The sequence below is a fragment of the Vanacampus margaritifer genome, chromosome 1 (assembly GCF_051991255.1).
Source record: "Vanacampus margaritifer isolate UIUO_Vmar chromosome 1, RoL_Vmar_1.0, whole genome shotgun sequence".
Classification (NCBI taxonomy): Eukaryota; Metazoa; Chordata; class Actinopteri; order Syngnathiformes; family Syngnathidae; genus Vanacampus; species Vanacampus margaritifer.
Genome location: NC_135432.1, coordinates 55,542,932 through 55,562,718, shown reverse-complemented (window position 1 = coordinate 55,562,718; position 19,787 = coordinate 55,542,932). Strand labels below are relative to the sequence as shown.

The 19,787-nt window shown below is 42.4% G+C and overlaps 1 protein-coding gene across 1 annotated transcript in view; it reads right to left on the bottom strand.

The window, feature by feature from the left end:
- Window positions 1-16,004, bottom strand: part of LOC144042023 (cysteine-rich motor neuron 1 protein) — a 36,202-nt gene extending 20,198 nt beyond the window's left edge. The window contains exons 1-4 of the mRNA XM_077555381.1: window positions 15,374-16,004; window positions 10,013-10,171; window positions 9,437-9,607; window positions 1,451-1,693 (exon numbers count right to left, since the gene is read on the bottom strand). Coding sequence (XP_077411507.1) covers window positions 1,451-1,693; window positions 9,437-9,607; window positions 10,013-10,171; window positions 15,374-15,671 — 871 coding nt within the window. The 5' untranslated portion in view covers window positions 15,672-16,004. The remainder of the gene's footprint in view (window positions 1-1,450; window positions 1,694-9,436; window positions 9,608-10,012; window positions 10,172-15,373) is intronic.
- Window positions 16,005-19,787: the final 3,783 nt, after the last annotated feature.

Genomic DNA, 19,787 nt, shown 5'->3' with positions numbered 1-19,787 from the left:
GTTTCTTGTCAGGACCTTTTGTAGACCTCTTACAGTAAAACCTCTTATCATTTTGAGTTATACGACACAAGATTCCTAGGTTCACTGAGGTTGTCGTAAAGGCAACAAGAGAGGAAAAAAATTTGGCTATTATTGCGACAGCAAGTCTTGGTGCCTGTCCTTGTCAATGTCCCCGTCTATTGAACTTTGCGTCATGAAGCTCAGGCATGCATGGCTAACAGACAGTAGGGGCTGCACAAAAGGCATCAAGCCTTACACCCAAAAAGCAGCAGACACTTGTTATCAAAACACTGATCCCTTGGCCCCCACGGCTGCCATTCAGCCCCCGCCAACCTGCCGGACTCGATTACCCTCCCGACTGGCAGAATGGAGCACATAAAAAGCATTCCCATCAATGAACTGTTGAACCTTTTCCCTCTGGACGTGTGACCAGACAGAAACCCTTTGACACTGCACTTCTGTTGAACAAATTCATAGCCTAAGCACTTTTCTGGTCAGCGGGCTTGTTAAGTCCATTAATTCCAGGACATGGCATCCATTTATACATGTGGAAGGGCCAGAATGAGAATTTGTTCTGTTGGTAAAACAGTGAATATTTGTTGAGATTGCAGAGTAAACAGTGCACTCGCACAGGTCCCCTCCCAGCCTCACTGAGTTGTCATGGGGCCTGAAACATGAAGCGGAATTTGGAACTTCAGTTCAGTTTCCAGCAGTGTTTTGATGCTGGGCCGCTACAAGGCTTTCGCAAAAAAAAACAAAAAGGGGGGGAAAGCTGCACAAACAGCAGGAAAGTCTCTGAGGAAGTGATCCAAGACACTCATTGTATTTCCTGGATGAGCATTATATGAAAAATGTTAATAGTCTACACAGGGAATTGCTTGACTCGTTCATCTTTGTCAGTTCGGTTTAGGTGGCTAGAAGACTGATTACAGCACTTTTAGTTTAGAGACTTGCATCATAAGAGTTATGTTGCAGGATTTTTATTTATTCTCCACATGCTTCAAGATCATTTTCTTGCTCCTGTGTTTACCTTGCTAAATACTTTTAAGAATTCATTGGCTCAAGTTTTGGCTCTCATGTCATTAGTCTAAAATTTAAGATTTCCAATCAGTTATTGGACTATAGGTGTGGGATTAAACGTGTACCAGTCTATCGTCAAGATCACCATGGTTGCCAGCTTTCTTTCCAGTCTTTGATGTCACTCGTCATCACAGATACTGTAATTTTTTATCTATTGATAACGGTTAACTTCTTTTTGGGGGGGATAAACCTCTATCTGTAACCAGGAAATGTGTGTCCTTTTGGCCAGCAGGAGGGATAAGGAGCGTAAGTGAATAATTGCCTCCAAGAAGGAGATGAATCGAGTCTCACCTCCTACGCCATAACCACAACCCCCCCAGTAGGAGAGCAGTCAGAACAGTTTGAGTAATGTGCAGTTCGGTGGAATCACCTTTCTGGCACTCAAACACATCGCAGCAGTCTCCAGGCTGACCGCTGGCCTTGCTGAGCGGCACAGCACGCTGTCCACTTGGGCAGTTGGGCTGGCGGCAGGCCTCGAAGTCACAGGTGCACTGGGGTGGGATAGAGGGGCAGCAACCAGCAGGAGGCGTGTAACTCTTGGTCAAAACTGAGCCTTTTGGGCACGATGACACCTGGAGAGCGGGACAGGTAACACTGGAACACCTTAGCGCCTCTGAAATGGACACACATGAAGACAAAGGAACATGCGGGATGAATGTGAAGCACACATACAGTTTAAATATTTGTCACCTGCAAAACAGGGCTGTAGTCAAGTTCACCTTTATCGACTCGAAGTCAAGTTTGAGTCAAAGGGCCGAGCCTAAGTGAAGTCCGAGTCACAAAGATCCGAGTCCAAGTCAAGTCTGAATAACAAGGGTCTGAGTCCACGTCAAATCCAAGTCCACAAGGTCCAAGTCCTAATTAATTCCAAGTCCACAAGGTCCGAGTCCAAGTTCACAAGACCAGAGTCAAAGTCAAGTCTGTGTCACAAAGGTCTGAGTCCAAGTCAAGTCCAAGTTCACAAGATCCTAGTCCAAGTCAAGTCCGAGGCACAAGGGTCTGAGTCCAAGTCAAATTCAAGTCCATAAGGTCTGAGTCCAAATTAAGTCCAAGTGAATTCCAACTTCACAAGACCAGAGTCCAAGTCAAGTCCAAGTCGACAAGATCCGAGTCCAAGTCAAGTCTGCGTCACAAAGGTCCAAGTCAAGTCAAATACATAGGAGTCTGAGTCAAGTCCGAGACAACAAAAAACATGTTGAGACCAGACTCAGACTCAAGTACTACAGCCTTGCTGCAACATAAATATGTGATTGGGTAAAATCCAAGATCTTAATATATTAACGTTTGGTATATTTGATCCAGTCACTGATGGTGTAGTGTTACATTATCTTTCACCTGCATTTGGTGCAGGCAGTGTCTGGTTCAGTGATGGTGTGAATTTGAGAGTGAATGGTCTTTGTCTCTTTATAGGCCCTATGACTGACTGGCGACCAGTCCAGGTCCAGGGCAGCTGAAGCCTATTTCAGCTTATTTCAGCTAAAAGGGAGACCAACGACCCTGAACAGACTGATATAGAATATGTAGGATAGAATATGGCTGGCTGGATGTATGGATATTCATCCAGATCCAGAATTGATTCTGCATCTAAACGAGGAAACGCAAATTCCAACAGGATCTGATAAAAATTTGGCAGAGCTAGCAACAGATTTCAATAGTTTTGCCATTTAACCAAATAAACTTTCCCTTTTTATTAGGAAGCATCCAAATTCATACATCACTCTACACAGGGAGTTGGAGATCAAATAATGACCATACAAACAGACATACCCACTCTGATTAAATGACAACGGTAGGAACACAAGAGCTTCTTGTGAGCTTGCATGTATCAGTACAAACGTGTGGCATGTTGGCTACCTCGCACCTCATACTCAGTCGAGCAACTCTACAAAGACGCTACTCCTATTACGGCTAAAAACCCAACTTCACGCCGCCATCCAACACAAACCCTACACACAGTCATTAGATCCTCACTTCATTCTGTGACAGCTTTACGATCAGGGCTACTTTAAACGTGACAAGGCCCTAGTAAACTCCGTCAAAGGGGTCTCGGATCCCACCCAGTATGACTGGACTGGATCGCAATCCAAACAACTCCTCAACAGAGCTTTTCTTCTTCTCCCTACTTCGCTTCACTTGGCATGTGTTGGTCTATACATTCACCAGAGCCAACATAATAGCTCTGATACCCCTTGTTAAGGGGGAGATGGATGCATGCAGGGCCACTGCAAATCTGGGCAAAGGGGCTGAAAGGGTATATTTTGGAGGCTGTTCAGGAAAAGAAAAGTGGAAGGTCTCTCTGTACCAACATTGTTCGAGAAAATAATCTACCCTACCAAGATTGGATTACCCCAACCAAAGGGACATCACATCTATTCTGGTTCTTAGTACTACAGTAATGTATACAGCACTGGCAGAGAGGATTTGGGAGCACAGACTCATATTCTGTCCTCTAATTGTCAATCACTTCATGAAGCAATTTCACAGATCCGCTCCTGAACATACGGTACATAAACACTTTGGATGTTGAAAGGAAATCTGCAGTAGCAGCTAGAGCAGAGATGATGGTTAAGGAAAATCCAGTAATTCCTTACTGACTTTGTAAAGACTGGAATGTGTCAATAGACAATGGCGTTAAAATCTGGATTCGGATTTAGTGATGGGACGTACTTGACAATATTTGCCTGTACTACACTATATGAATGAAGTTAAATCCCACACACTGACATTGTGTGAAATTTTGTAAGTCTTTTGGTTGCATTTCCAGTTCGTGATGAGCATCCCAGACTGGAGCACGCCCCAACTGTTGGCTCTATGGTGCAACATGACTCCATCTGATGATATGCCTCATCCCTGATATTTAAAGAACTACCAGAGGCCTTCCGAACTTTGCCAACGAAATAGGACAACAGAATGGGAGAGTGAAAAAATGTCCTGCTCAGAACCTTGATAAACTGGAACCTACAACCAAAGTTTATCCACAATCACTCCAGCCATAAATTAAGATGGTTCAGCCTAAAGGTCACGTCGACTGCTGTATTTATTTGTGGAAGGACTGAAAGATGAAATTGAAGATTGGGAAAGCACATTTATTTGATTTTGCCTTTGATAAATAGAGCAGAATCATGATTTCTTTTCACTGTGCCATTTATTCGGGCAGCATGGGAATAGTGAGGGCTGTCACAAAACTCATTAAATTGGAGTCATAGAAATTCTGGGGAAAGCCCTGTATTCAATAATTTTTGGCCTTATTCCTAAAGTGGAGTTGAATAAACGTCTTAGTCACTGTGATTGGATTACCTACAATGAGTTCTTCTAACTCCGTCTGCCACACATCATTTCAAGGTTTTGCATATGAAAACCTCGTGTGGCACAAGTCATAGAAAATGCTCTCGCTCTGCACTGAAAAACACTTTCCATGTATTGAATGTCTCTGAGAGAATGTTGATCACTCTTTCACGCTGATAATGGCTGAGGTTAGAGTGCACTGGGAAAAGCAGCTGTCAGACACACTATTGTCATTCAAATGACCAGAATAAATAGAATCCATTTGCAAAACCGTCCGTCCCTTGCACGACTAATTAATATAATTTTCTGGCTGCACATTTTCAAACACAATAGAGGATGGGAAAAGTCAACTGCAAATGGATTTTGTGCCGTTTGTGTTTTCTCACTGAGCATGGATGGGTGTAATTAGAACCAATCTTTGTATTATAATGGTGGCCATACTCCAGTTTGCACAAACACAAAAGGCCTGATTTGGTATGCTTGATTAAGTGCCTCAGCCAAAATCACATTTGGTGCCTTTGTTCCAACACCATAGCGGCAAAGAATAGAAAACATTAGGCCAGAACATAATCTGCAAGGTTTAAAAAATGAACCTGTCCCTAATTTACAGGCATGCACAAAGATATCTGACGCTAGCCTTGAAGGAGCTAGGATAAGAAAATTGCGCCATTACCACGGAATGAGCTCTTTTGTCAACAATGCGTATTTCTGGCATCTCAGCAGCTCATTGAAGAAAGAAAAACATCTCCTTTCTAAATGTTTTTTTCTTCACTCCCAACCAGGGCACAAGGCGAGCAGTCTTTCCCCAAACCAGAGCGTTTCAACCAGGCAGAGGAGACTTGTGTTGACAGCCTCCGTTTACTCATGGAAAAAGTGCACAAAGCAAGTTCTGTTCACCAACTGACTTTGGAAGCAAGTCAGCAGAGAACAAAGCTGTCTCAGTCCAGCTGCCCTCCGTGGGTTTCTGGTCTGTCCTAAGGTTTAATAAAGTTGCACCACAATGGGGACACATCAGGCCGTCTCTAGTGTAAAACTGTAGGGGTCTGGCATCATGCCTAACAAGAGGTTACAGCTGGGAGGGTTGGCATTGTTTGTACTATGTGTACGAGCAAGTGTGAGGCCCACGGAGCAGGATGCTGTGTGGGGAAATTGAGAACATGGCCAGAAGCTGTGGGTATGATAGTCTGAGCATCACCTGTGAACAGGTCCTGCCCTATGCATGATGATGTACAGCCAATGATGAGTACTTCGGCGGCATGGCTCAAATGGTAAGAGTGGTCGTCTCCCAACCTGAAGGTTGCGGGTTTGATTCTCAGCCCTTGTGAACATGTCGAAGTGTCCTTGAGCATTTAATGAGCAATATATGGACCCCAGCCCCATAGCTGAATGAGGAGACTGTGTCAAAGCGCATTGAATACACAAGGTAGAAAGGCGCGATACAAGTGAACGTCCATTTAAACCCTAAAAGAAATCTGGTTTGCTCCCCCCTTTGTGTGATTCTGAAGAAAAAAAATGAAATAACTCATCTTCACTACAGACAAAAATAATTGTTTTGAGTAAGTCCGTGAGCAAGTCAACCTGAATAATAGTTTGCTTTACATTGTGTTTAACCCCATTTCACTCACTCCTCTGTACACTAAAGTTCCTACCTTTTACTACCTCCAGCAGCCAGCAGCAGTCCATCCGATGAGAAGAGGTTAGTTTACTTTACTTATTAAAGCTAGCTAACTAGCTAACTAATTAGCGAACTTTAAAGTTACGTTACAAACTTTACTTATTTTCTTAATTAATTTACATATATTACTTAAGTAAGTTAACTAACTAACTAACTACACTCATTTCTGGACTATAAGGCGCACCTGACTGTAAGCCGCAGGTGTTTTAATGTTACTGCACCAGGTTCCTGCTACTTTCTTTTCCATAATGAGGGCGCAAATTGCCTCACTCTCGTTCTGTCCCTCCTACTGTATTTGGGCTCATTTGGTTTGTTTTGCTCTGCCTGACGCTCTTGCGTTTCCTTTATAGTGCGCCCCCTTGTGATCTGATGGATAAGCCGCACCTTTGTATTAGCCGCAGGGTCGAGTGCAAGTGAAAAAAGTAGCGGCTTATAGTCCAGAAATTACTGTAACTAAGTTAATAAGTAGACTAATTTAGTTAGCTAACGAAGCTTAACAAGTTAACAAACAAAGCTAAACTAGTTAACTAACCAACTTACTTCCAAGTTAGTTTACTAGCTTTACTTACTTTCTTACTTAATTTACTTAACTTACTTGAGTAAGTTAGCTAACTAATTAGCCAAGTAAGACTAACTAACTAACTAACTAAGAGTTGAGCGATTCCAAGTTGGACGTTACATGTTCTCCCTGCGCTTGAATGGATTTTCTCCACTTAGTCTGGCTTCCGCCCTCATTCCAAAAAACACGCAGGTTGGGTTATTTGAAGACTCTAAATAGGCGTAAATGTGAACGACTGGTTGTCAGTATGTGGCCTGAGAACGTAATGAGTACAAGCTGTATTGAAAGTGGATGGATGGATGGATGTTTATTGTAGTTACAGTTTTCACGGCTGTACCTCATTGAACTACTTAGTAGCAATATATTAGAAACACTCCAGAATACACATACTGTATATTTGAATTAACAACTCTCTTAGCGTGTCGATCAAAGGCAAGCATTTATATCTTTCTAAGTTCAGAATTGGTATATATATTTGCTTAATTGGGAAGGTGCACGTAATGTTGTGGCCAGTAAGTAGAAGGTTTATGCTCAACATTCTAGTAATATGAAATGCATAACAATTAGGTATTACATCTGAACAACAAATTGGGAAATCCACATGGGATTGTATCAGTGTGTGTTGTTGCTTTAAAGTGTATATTTGCTCATACTGCTATCTGTGAAAGGCTGATAACGCTCTATTATTATGCGCCGCCAATTGTATGACTTCTCTAAACATTGTTTGTGCTTCTTCATATCAGCAAGAAAAAGGAGGGGAATTCCATCCAAATAGCGGACCAAGACCTTATCAGGAATTACACATAAACTCTCCTTGAGTGTAAAATGACCCAACACCACCCTTCTAAGCGACAGGCCTGACAAAAACCTCATCAAAATGTTTGCTTTTACCCGTGATTTCTTATCTTACATTGCCTGCCTGCCTACACCCCCCTCCTCATCACGTCCTCTTTAGTCCCGGACATAAGGGAGTGTCTTCTCACCGTGTTGCCTCGGTTCAAATGTTTGCACCCATATTACATCAGCAATTTGTAAACCAGCGGAGAACAAGATTGCAGCCAAAATACAGTACAATGTCACTGAGCGCTGGCGGCAGCTAAGTTGCAATATTATGATGGCTTGCTACGGCGTAAAGAAATGAGGGAAAATGTAAAAACTATCTATTACTTGTATTATAAATACAATTTTGCGTGCAACACTTTGAAGTAATGTAAGGATAATTTGATTCCAATACTTGACAGAAATCAGTCGTTTTAAGCAAGTTTGTTTAATTGTTTATTTATGCCAGTGACGTAACAGGCAGAACAATCTAATGCTCTTCCAAGTTCCACTAGATGGCAGAAGGTTCAATTAACGGTTAATTGAACTTTCCGTCATCTAGTGGAATAGTTAATTATTAACCTATAGCATGTAACCACCTGTTGTTGAAATGTATTCAACAGAATAGGTGTGTTTAACAGCCGCAAATTTTACATAAATTTGTGAGAAAAGTGACGCAAACTGATCATTATTTCAGTACGTATATGTTTTGTGTGAGATTTTTGTTGGGTGCTTGTGTTGTGAGATTTTTCTAATGTGAAATATGTGCCTTGGTTCAATAAAGGCTGGAAATAGTTATTGGCCAATTACCGGTTTTAAAAAAGTCAAGTCACAGCTAATACTGGACATGGTAACTGGTAATGAGCTCTTCTTTTTTTTTTTGAGGGGACTTCTACGCAGAGCACAACGTGATTGGCTGCTTGCAGGGTTGCTTAAATGAGACGCCTCTTTGAAGGTAATTGCCTCCAACTATTTTTTTAACAAAAAATGTGTTTTTATTTACCCAAATGTTTCAAAATGGTCATTTTAGAGCTGTAATTTTAATACCGTGATATCACCTTATTTTGGGTTGGAGTTAAGAGTAATGTTTATTATTATTGTCAAGATAAAAATTTCTGGGGTGAAAGGGCAGCTTTTAGGTTACATCTCTTTACTCAAATAAATGAACAAATCATGGATTCAGGCACTATTGGCACTCACAAGAGGCAGCAAACAGACTTTCAACCATGACGTTCCGGTGTGGTTGCAAGAGGAAGTGCCTCTTGATGGCAGACAAAGGAAAATGTCTGGCTGGAGCGCAGCGACAGACTGGATAATTATCACTAACGTGCATAAACACAGACACACGGGTTCAAATACGCACATACAATATACAATATGTACAGTAGCTGCAAGGAAGCGCATTTGCCTCTTAACGAGAGGCCATAAAAGTGTCTGGGTGCCTGTGTGTGTGTGTCATAAGCCGCTGAAAAATGTTGTTTACCCTTTTCGCTGGTGTGAGCTGAAACTGTCATCAGTTGGGCTTTTGCGATGAAAGTTCTTTCATTGTCACTACAGGTTTTAATGATGGAGCTTTTGACGACCATAACTTCCCGGGGGGAACAAACAACCACTATGAACTGTGAGTCACAAAATAAAGGTTTGTTTTGTTTTCACTCTGTCTTCACTGAGCTCCGTAGCCAATGTAACATTTTTAAGTGTAAAAAAAGCAATAAATAATAACCTCTTCTAGTCACACAGCAAAATAACTGACTCTACAATGAGTTTTACTTTAAAGTCTAAACACGATATTTAGATTAATACTGGTTTTGTGGAATATGAATTAAGCAGCAAAATCCAACCGTATTTAGCCATCTGGCGGCCATTTTGCCATTTGCTGTCAACTGAAAATGACATCACAGTTCCTAAGGGCTCAGCTTGTGAACGTCACATGGCCAAACTCAGAAAACCTGAACCCTGAGCAACTGTGATGTCATTTCCATTTGACAGGAATTGGCAAAAATCAAGCTGAAGGTTACCTGCAGCTTCTTGGCACTGGCTGCGGTTGATGTAGGCAAAGTGGTGGCTGCAGCTCTGCGACTCGCACACACAGCCGTCAGTGGTCAGGTTACATCCAGAGAACATGCAGGCCGGGTTGGACGGTCCCACATACTTCTGTCTGTGTCTTGCTTGCTCCTGCTTCCGACCCTCTGGATAAACCCCAGCCATGAAGCAGCATAACAGTCATCGATGAGTCACAAGAAACCAGAAGTCTTAACGTGTGTGTCATCACTACGATATCGAAGTAGCATTAGTCACATCTGAGCAACATCTGTTAAGGATTACAACCTCTTAGACCATGGGTGTCAAACTCTGGTCCTGGAGGGCCGCAGTCCTGCAGGTTTTGGAAGTTTCCCTCTTCCAACACAAGCTGATTCCAATCAGGATCGTTATCAGGCTTATGCAGAGCTTGCTGATGAGCTGATCATATATCAGCTGTGTTGGAGAAGGGAAACATCCAGACCATCCAGGACCGGAGTTTGACACCTATGTCTTAGACTATTACGGATCTGTTCTGAAAACGACTTGACTGCGAAATGGGATGGCTTGCTCACCTGAATGGGCCTTCAAGCAGGTCTCCTGGTCTGGGTAGGTGAAAGATCCCAAGCAGGTATGTCTGGCATCACAAACACACTGACCTTCTTCTCTGTCGCAGCCCGTCGTCAGGGGGCATCGCTCGTCTTCCAGGCCGGCCTCTGGATGGTCCGGAAGCACTGCAGATGATAGTTGGGTAGAAAAGGGATAAGGGGTCAGGACCCTTGTCACTTGAGCTAATTGCTCATTTGTTGAGCTGTCATTTACACAAGTGTGTCTCATAAGGGTAAGTATTGGCTTAGCAAAAAAAAAAAAGTTCTGGTTTGTAATGATGCTATAAAAGTCCAGCGTGAAGGGTTAATGACAAGCTGTTGTCACTGGCTACGTTCACATGCAGTCTTTATTCAGGTTAAGGTCAAAATTCCAGTTTCAGTAACATTCAGGATAACATGTCTACATGTGTGAGTGGACAGATTTACTCCCGCAAGACCCGCATACGTTCTAAACCACAACCCACGATAGGTCATTACACAAATACACGTTATTTCCGCTTTTAACTTGGGTCAACAAAAGACATTATATTCATATCGGTTGTGGCCCAGCGGGTGTACCGTGGATATTTCTCAAGTTGGTAAGTTATGAACTTATTTTTTTTTTGGAAGTTTGCAGTTTAATGCAGCCAAGTCTGGGGCTTTTCTTAAGGTGGTGGTTGTTAGGCTGGCTAACGTTGACGCAAGCTAGCTGTGTTGGCTAGCGAATTGACTACTACAGAGCAGAGTCGAGTTGTAAACAAAACACAAGTAGTAGTCTTGCTAGCACAAGAGACTGGTGCGTTGGGAAATTAATGGGAGCAGAGCGCACTTTGCCTCTCTGACTCTCAGTGCAGAGCACAGACTTGAGACTTCAGACCGTATTTCCGAACGCGCACTGTGTGTGTATATTTACACGCTACATTTTCGCCGCAGAGACAGAAAATAATGTGAAAATGCCGCTGAGAAATCAATACATTAAAAGGTTGGCTGGTTCAGCGAGTGGCAACGCAAGATGGCCGCCGCCCAGCTCAAGATTCCTTGCAAATAGAGCATGAGCAGAACACAAACCAAAGTTTAATTTGATACACGGTTAGGTGACCAAGTATTCAGGTTTTAAAAGAGGTAACCCAAGGGTCTTATTGGGGTTTATAAAAACCTGAATAAGAGCACATTTGGCTTTTTGCATGTTTCAAAACCTTAATATTGCCTATATTCATATTTTGAAAGGGTTCTTGAATGCATGTTAACGTAATCATTATGTAATTTTACTCAGAGTTTACTAGACATAATTTGCTTGCTTTTTTGTTTGCAAGTTGCAACATTTTACAGCTCAACAGTTAGTGAAGTGTCAAGTGTAATTCTGCCCCCCCCCCCCCCCCCTTCTTGTGCCATGCTACTCCAACCATTGAAGCCATTCTCTTGCTTTTGTTCCACAGCATGGTGCACCCCCAGCGAGTGAATCCTTTCTGCTTCCTAGAAACGCCTCCCTTTGTACCAAGGCCACTTGCACCAAACTCATTACACCAGCTAGCGTTCTTTTGCCAGGCACGCCTCTTCCACGATGGCGCATTCAAGCTAAGCCAATACTATGAGCGACTGACTGAGTGATGAGCCACATTACTGAATATCCCAATTTACGCTTCTTCATAGTTGTCAAAGATCAACAAGAACGGCAACTGAGTAAACAGGATGAGACAAAGTGTGACACTTTCCCAAGCATGTGGCTCCCATGCCTCATTAAAACCACGATGAAGCACAATTTAAGCTTATTTTAACTCTCTGGCTTTCTTCTCCCAAGAGTTGGAATGCATACCGTTGTGAAATTCTCACTTTAAATAGCCTTCAATACTAAGAATTCTATTTATTGTCAGTTACAGTTATATTGCCGTTAACTGACAATAGGTATCTGACAGTCAATAACCTTTTCAAAACCCGAATATTGCCAACGATCAGGTTTTAAAAGGCCATGTTTTTACATCGCACAAAAACCTGAATGTGCTCTTTTTTTCTTAAAATCAGAATAATGATTGCAGGGTTACCCCTTCTCTAACCCAGTTCGGTCATACAAATATAATCGTGGTACCTTCTTGTTCTGTCCAAAATGAATCTTTTTTTTTTTTTTTTTTTTTCTGTGTACAGCGGCCATCTTACTTTGCCACTCGCTAATCAGGCCTAACTTGAATACATTGATTTATTTGTCCGCTATGTTTTCATTTTATTTTCTGTCTCTGCAGCAAAAAAAAAAAATGCCACAGTGTGATTATACATTAACACGCATGTATCTAAATAAGTCCGTGCGTCTCACGCTCGACCCACCAGAAATACACAAGCAGAGGTAAACAAACATGGCGGCGACGCAACACAGCAGCTCACTTTTGGAGCGAGGAGAAAACCGACTACCTTTATTAGTGTGGTGAGTGACATGAATATAATGTATTTTATTCATCGTTTAAAGCAGAAACGACCTCTATTTGCATAACAAAATTGCCCGTGCTTTGTGGGTCCGATTGGGATATATAAATGGGATTAACTCTGTCCAACGGGCTCTCCCAAATGTTTCAGAAACCGGAATTTTGACCTTTACCCGAATACTGAATGCAAGTAGGCCTAAATGTAGACATTGTGACAATGAACGCAAGCATATTTTAAAGCTCTTTCCGCACGGTCCGGATGGTTGTGTTGCTGATTCCTGAGTGATGACAGATGCTAACGAGGAGGCAATGTTACCGTTATTTAACCTGAGTTAGTCTGTGCCGTTAATATCTCTCCCAGGCAGCAGGCAAAAGAAGTCCTTTCAATAAACCAAACACCAAACGCTCCGTCTGATTTCCTTTCACCTTGAAATGATCCTCATCTCAACATTTTTCCATATTCCCGTCACTGGTAAGGTGTTTTCTTATGAAATGGTAGGTACAAAAGGTACCCGTCCGTATGGGCGGGTGTTGTTTTATGGCACTTAGATAAGGGTAGAACCGAGCGAGTCCAAACAGTCAATGAAAGACTGGACATTGTTTATGCAAAGCCTGCCTGACCACAGTCTAGTCTGACCCGGTTATCTGGGATCTGGCCTGGCATGACTCTGGCCAAGGCCCGTGGCTTCATCCCAGGGGGATCCCTCGCTCAGCCACTCAGTCTACTTGTCTTGGCATCCACAGTCGCGATGAGAAAGCTGACCTCTAGAGGCCCTCTGGTTGATAGGGGGCTAAAAAGGAAGTCTTTGAAACATTAGATAATACAAGAGGAAGGGAGAAGAGCATGTGAAGGAGGGCAAAGGACATAGCGTCCAAGCTAGCATTTTGCTACAACCTATGCAATGTTGGGGGAAATAAAGGTGGGAGGATAAACGCTTTGACTCGAGAACATCCAAACAAATCATTGAGCAGTGAAGACTGGATGATTTTCACCTGCCTGACAGGCAGATCGCAGATAAGTCAAGAGGTCCTGATGATTATCCTTCGAAGTATGTCGTTGTATACTCAAGACACGGCATGCAAACGGAAGGGGCTACAGTTCTTCCACATATTTTGCATATTTTGTCTGCACTCCATGTAGACAATTTATCTTAACTAGTATTTTCTTTTACGAGCAACATTTTTCTCAGGCTAATGTAATCATTTCTGTTTATTATCCCTTCAGAAATCACTTAATTAAGAACTTACCCGCTCATTTTTAGCATATTTCAATGGCAGCATCCTCTCTAAACAACAAGATTTTGTATTAAGAAAATGTCAAGATGATGTAAGATAGTAGATTAAAAGGGCATCCTGATGAAGGCCTCACACCTGCACTACAACGGTATCACAGTCAACACTAACACATTGTGACCACCCAGAAGACCAGAAAAGCAGGGGATCAGAAAGTGGAAACATTTACCCCCTGCTGCTGATTGCAGGTCTAATCACTTTAAGACCTTTGGAGCTTGAGGAGGGAAATCTGGGATCAGTCTTGAGCAGGCTGCCTACTGTGGCCCCTGAAAACATGCCGGGAGGTGTTGATTTACCCCCACCGAGACCCTTGGGCTGCATGCGTGCGTGCGTGACTTGAGGGGTCAGCAGCATGCTCCGAGAAGCCTGGAGCCACATGACCAGAGCCGCAACTCAATCAGAGAAGCCATTAGGTCTCCGGGCCTTACCAGAGCGACCTCGTTTGAAGACGAGACGCCCTCCGAACAACACGAGTACGAGGCACAATCCAAAGCAGTGTCTCCCGGATGACCTGGGGGTTGAGACCCCTGCTAATTCCCGTGGAACCTTGACTTCAACTGCCCTTACAGAGGGACAGTTGAAAGACTGGGTCAAGGAAAGCCGACACACGGTGAGAGCAGTCAGTCCGCTTCAATCTTCCACATGGGGCTGGACAGAGTGCAGGTGGAGGGTCTGTTTGCTTGTTCCTTAAGGAAATCCATCGCTACATGATTCATTGTGAATGTGGAGGAACCCGACACCTCACATATGACTTTGAAGTCCACATCCTAACAGTAATGCAGCATGGCGAGAGAACAACTGCTCCGACTTTCAAAACGCTTCCCTTGCACAGTTCCTCTAATTTCCTCCCATCTCAATTGACATTTGACAACCTTGTGAGTTTTTCAACAGCAAGACTTAGCCAAGACTTGAGTGCATGTAATTCAATTTGCCAAACATATTGTCATGCTCCGCGCTAGAGAGTGACTCAAGCCTCAAAGAAAAGAAAAAGCAATAGAACCTGGAAAGTCTGCTGGCAGTGAAGAGCCCTTGAGAGAGCTGTGGGGCTGCTCCAAACTGACAGCGGGCACACACTCATAGTAGTCACTACTGCCAGGACTTGACTGGCTGATGTCAATATTGTGGAGCACAACTGTCACAAAATAGTGGTACAACGCGAGTTAATTTCTGCATCATCTGCCTAATTATTGAATTCCAGCTTCTTTACCATAGCCAAGAAGTTACATCCATATTGAAACAATGAGCAGACTATTATCTCAGTGACACGATATTGTACAATGACAGACACAATCATGCACTCCGAGCCCCTTTTTGTCCTTCAATATCGCCTTCCCTTCATATCTACTAAATATCTAATAACTATATTAAATGTAACATTTGTTACAGTGTCAATGGAAAAGGCAGCATGCAGGTACAATGATGCGATTATGGTGTGCACCAGGGTCAATGTATCCAATAGGATTAATAATTATACTTATAGGGTAACTTTTGAAATGGTCACAAAAAAAAAAAAGTATGATCCCACAAAGAGGCAAATTGGTGCAAAAAGCAAATGGCAATTCATGGTACCTCCCTGTTTTATATCTACTGGCAAATACTGTCTGAAATTCCTAAACTACATAAACGGCATGCATGTTCTACTCACTTTTACAGACCCCAATTTCAGGGATGACGGCATGTCCAGTAGAGTTGACAGAAGCGCATGTCAGCCCCAGGGAACAGTAGCCGAGGTTCCAGTCAGCCCCCCCGCACGGCTCCCACTCCAGTCGGGCACAGTGCTCGCAGCAGCCGCAAGGATCCTTGGCCAAGGTCCGACCACCATCGCAGCCTTGTGTCGCCTTAGCGGGGCATGTCCGGAGATGGCACGGAGTGCACTCGTGTGCCTCAAGTGCCCGAACCAAACAAAACACAATCAAAAGCAAAACGGACCTCTTGAGGAACATATTTTAAGAAAAGAAAACGTGAGCCAAAAAATAATCTCGTGTTGTTAAGACTGTCAAATGATGAAGCAGCCACGGCGCACGCCAAAATAAAATCAAAAGTTACAGCAAAGTCTTCCGTCTTCCCTCACCGCCACACTTTGTGGCACAACGATCCAAATGAAAAGGTTTTACAACTGCTCATGTGATGAAGTACGTGCAGGATTCCCAAAGCTCAGCTCGGCTCAGACCTGCTGCCTGCTGACAGCCTTACACGAGGACGCAACTGAAACCCAAATTGACACAGCATGCATTTAGAAATTAGCGGTTCACCCCTCCCCTTGACTGACACCGGTACCGACCAGTCACGTGGAGCCAAAAGGAAGGGAGGACCACGGTCCATGGACCGCGTGTTTGTTGCGCAATGGATACTACACCGAAGAAGAACTTTCAATGAACTCATGAAGTGAGAAATGAACATAAGTGGAACAAAGTACTCACACGAGGAATAGTATCGCTACAGATACTTGAGTAAAAAGTTACTTGAGTAATAGTAGGATGACAATACGGAAGTCCTCTACTCCTTTACTCAAGTAAAAGTAAAGTAATGGCCTACACTGAACGTAAAAATAATTCCTTTAAATGCCTTTAATGTCAATAATCACCTGTTTTGAAAACGAAACCCTCCAAAAACTTGACTTAAACAAAATAGTTGAATTAATTTATGTTGTGCTCGTACTGAGAAAAAAAACAAAACATAATGCTATAATCCAGGGTGTCAAATATACGGCCCACGAGATGATCTTGAAAAAGAAAATAGAGTAATGTCAGACCCTATTAATCATATGGCCAAAATCAAAACATTTTCAAATGTAGGTGAAAAAATATGTAATCAGAAAAATAAATACTCAAGCAAAGCATATTAAGAACAGCAACAAAGTATTTCTTTTTTACTTCCCAGTTCCCACCACTTCCAAATGTAACTATGCTTCTGATTGAACTTATAACTGAAAGTAGAAGTTATTGCGCTATAAAAATAAATACATACTGTCTGTAGAATTTTTTTCCTCCTGTGCCTATATACAGTGTTCCCTCGTTTTCCGCTCGGGTTAGGTAAAAAAAAGAAATACCCGCAATGAATGAAATCCGCGAAGTAGTTAGCTTTATGTATGAAATCCGCGAAGTAGTTAGCTTTATGCTTTACATTCATCATAAATGTTTTAAGGCTCTAAAACCCCCTCATTACACAGTTTATACACTTTTCTCATCTAGGCATTTACATTTCCTCACATTTATCTCTTGTCCAAGCATTCTCAATGTTCAAACCTTCATAAATTTTATATAATAGGTACATTACTGTAAAAAAAAAAAATGTAAAAAAAAAAAAGCATGCATAATTGCACTAAAAAAATCCACTAGGCTGCGAAAAGTGAACCGCGATATAGCAATGGAACACTGCACATAATAATATAATTTAATTATTAGTTTAATTGAATTTGAACAAATATGCTTAGTCACTATAGTGGTACTTTCGCCTGGCTTTGGTGCAGGCAGTGTGGGTTCAGTTCCTACTCAGTGAAGGTGTGAATGTGAGTGTGAATGGTTGTTTATGTACACTGTGACTGACTGGTCACCAGTTTAAAATGCAATGTGTCTTTTGCCCAAACGTGTAAAAAGGGTTAGCATGTCTGCCTGACAGCTTTGGTGTTACCGGGTCAAGGTTTGCATCTCTGCTTGAAGCCTTCTTGTGTGGAAATTGCATGTTGTGCATCACCAAGGTAATGTAATCTTTCAAAAAATGTACTGCAATTGCATATTGTTAACTTGCTAAGTCAAGTGTACCACAGCAGAACCTGCAGGTCAACCCAAGCCATTGTACACTTAAAGGAAAAATCAACTTTTTTTTTACAATAATATGTCCTATGCAGCCCCACTAGTCTAAATATGACATTCTGGTATGAGGAGAATATGAGTTAAGCAGCAAAATTCAGCAGTTTAAAAAAAAATCTATATCAGAAGGTGGCCATTTTGCCACTTGTCGTTGAGTGAAAATGACATCACAGTTGCTCAGGTCTCAGGTAACAACCAATCACAACTCAGTTTCAGAAAACAGGTGAGCTGTGATTGGTCGTTGCCTGAGACCTGAGCAACATTGATGTCCTCTTCAGTCGACAGCAAGTGGCAAAATGGCCGCCACTTGAGATGGATAAAAATGGGTGGATTTTGCTGCATATCTCTTATTCCACAAATGTCATATTAATCAGAATGTCATGTTTAGACTGGTGAGGTCACATATAACATATTATTCTCAAGATATGTTTATGGTTGACTTCCACTATAAAGGTAAGCTACAGATACGGACCTACCTACACTGACCATATCCTACCCTCCATCTCTTGTCACCAACCGCCAAATTGTTTTTTATCGTACCTCACAACAAAGCCATCAATCTGTCAATGCTGCGCAGTCAAACATGGCAGACACTATCAGGACCTTATCATTCCACAGCGTTGCCTTTTGTGCGGCGCCAACGTGAGCTTATTTGTGTCTGTTGGTGTCCGATTGTGTATGCAGGTGGCTTTGGCATGGTTAAAGGTCGCCGGGTGTTTGTTGAAGCTGTGTTTGTGTGCTTACATTGGCAGATGGATGGCGGATGCGTGCGGGCACATCTGGACGTTGGTTGTCATTGCGCCACCTACATTGTAGACAGGAAAAGAGCAATAGCAATGATGGTGACTGATAACAAAATAGATAGATGCTTTTTTTTATGCACTCGCTAATCCCTGATTTGATGTCATTGTGGATAAGTGCGTCAACGCATAACTGCCTGGTGCGATCCTCGCCAACACAAACATAACATCCAGGAAAGCTGGTCTGCTGTGAGTATAATCAGCTCCTTTGCTACACAACCGTGCTCTTGTCCAATGGCTCTCCCTCTCTCCTCTCCTCCCTTGCATCACTCCTTAAAGCCCTTGTCACTTCAGCCGCCTCTCTGAGCGGAGGCCAGGAAGCCTCTGATGGTTGACGACACATCGCTTGTGGAACTTGGAGAGCGTCCGTTTCCTGTGACATGTGGAGATTGCTGCCTGACCACGCTGACCTATTTGCTTGGGCGATAGGGGCCAGCTGGCTAATGTAAGAGGCCCGTCATACTGCTATCATGGGGCATGCGTTTATGTTTAGCCAACAGAAAGGTCATGGTACCTCTTGTTCCCCGTTTTCCTCTCACTAATTGTCCAATTCGATGTTAAAAAAAAAAAAAAGAAGGTTGTCAGAAAGGCATTAGCCAACAATATTAATCGCAACAGTTCCATTGTTGAGACTTGTATCTCCAGTCCCAACAGATTTCGCCAGCCCCATTGTTTTGACTCATTTTACACAGATATGACAAAAGCTAATTGTTTGGCCCAAGTGTATGTTAATCACGCAATTGTCATAGCAATTCATACGATGAACCAATTTTAAAAAAAGGGCTTTAACTGTTAATTCCTGCTTATCTACTTTCACATTCATGCCATGCCGAAATTAGAGCTGCTTCCTGCTTCCGTGTCTAAGAATCATGGGAAATGTAGTCAGATTGAATGTCAGCTGAGTGTTTTTGGAAGTGCGTTTGTTGTCATTGAAAGGGGAAGTCAACCCCAAAATGTTCTTTACAAAAATATGTTGTGTGTGCCGAAAAAAATAGTGGAAACATAGCATTATGATTAATATTGCATTTGAGGAACATGAACTAAGCAATAAAAACAACCTGTTTTTTCTCCATCTCAGGAGGCGGCCATTTTGCCACTTGCTATCGACTGAAAATGACATCACAGTTGCTCATGGCTCAGGTAATGACCAATCACGACCCACCTGTTTTCTGAGTTTGGTCATGTGGCATTTGCAAGCTGATTGGTTGTTACCTGAACCCTGAGCAACTCTGATGTTATTTTTAGTCAATGGAAAAATGGCCGCCGTTTGAGATGAATAAAAACAGGTGGATTTTGCTGGTTAATTCATATTCCACAAACACAATATTAATCAGAATACCGTGTTTAGAGAGTGGGGATGCATAGAATATATTATTGTGAAAAAAAATATTGGGTTAACTTCCCCTTTAGAGACATGACACACATAACAAACTTTTGTGATTTTGGAAAA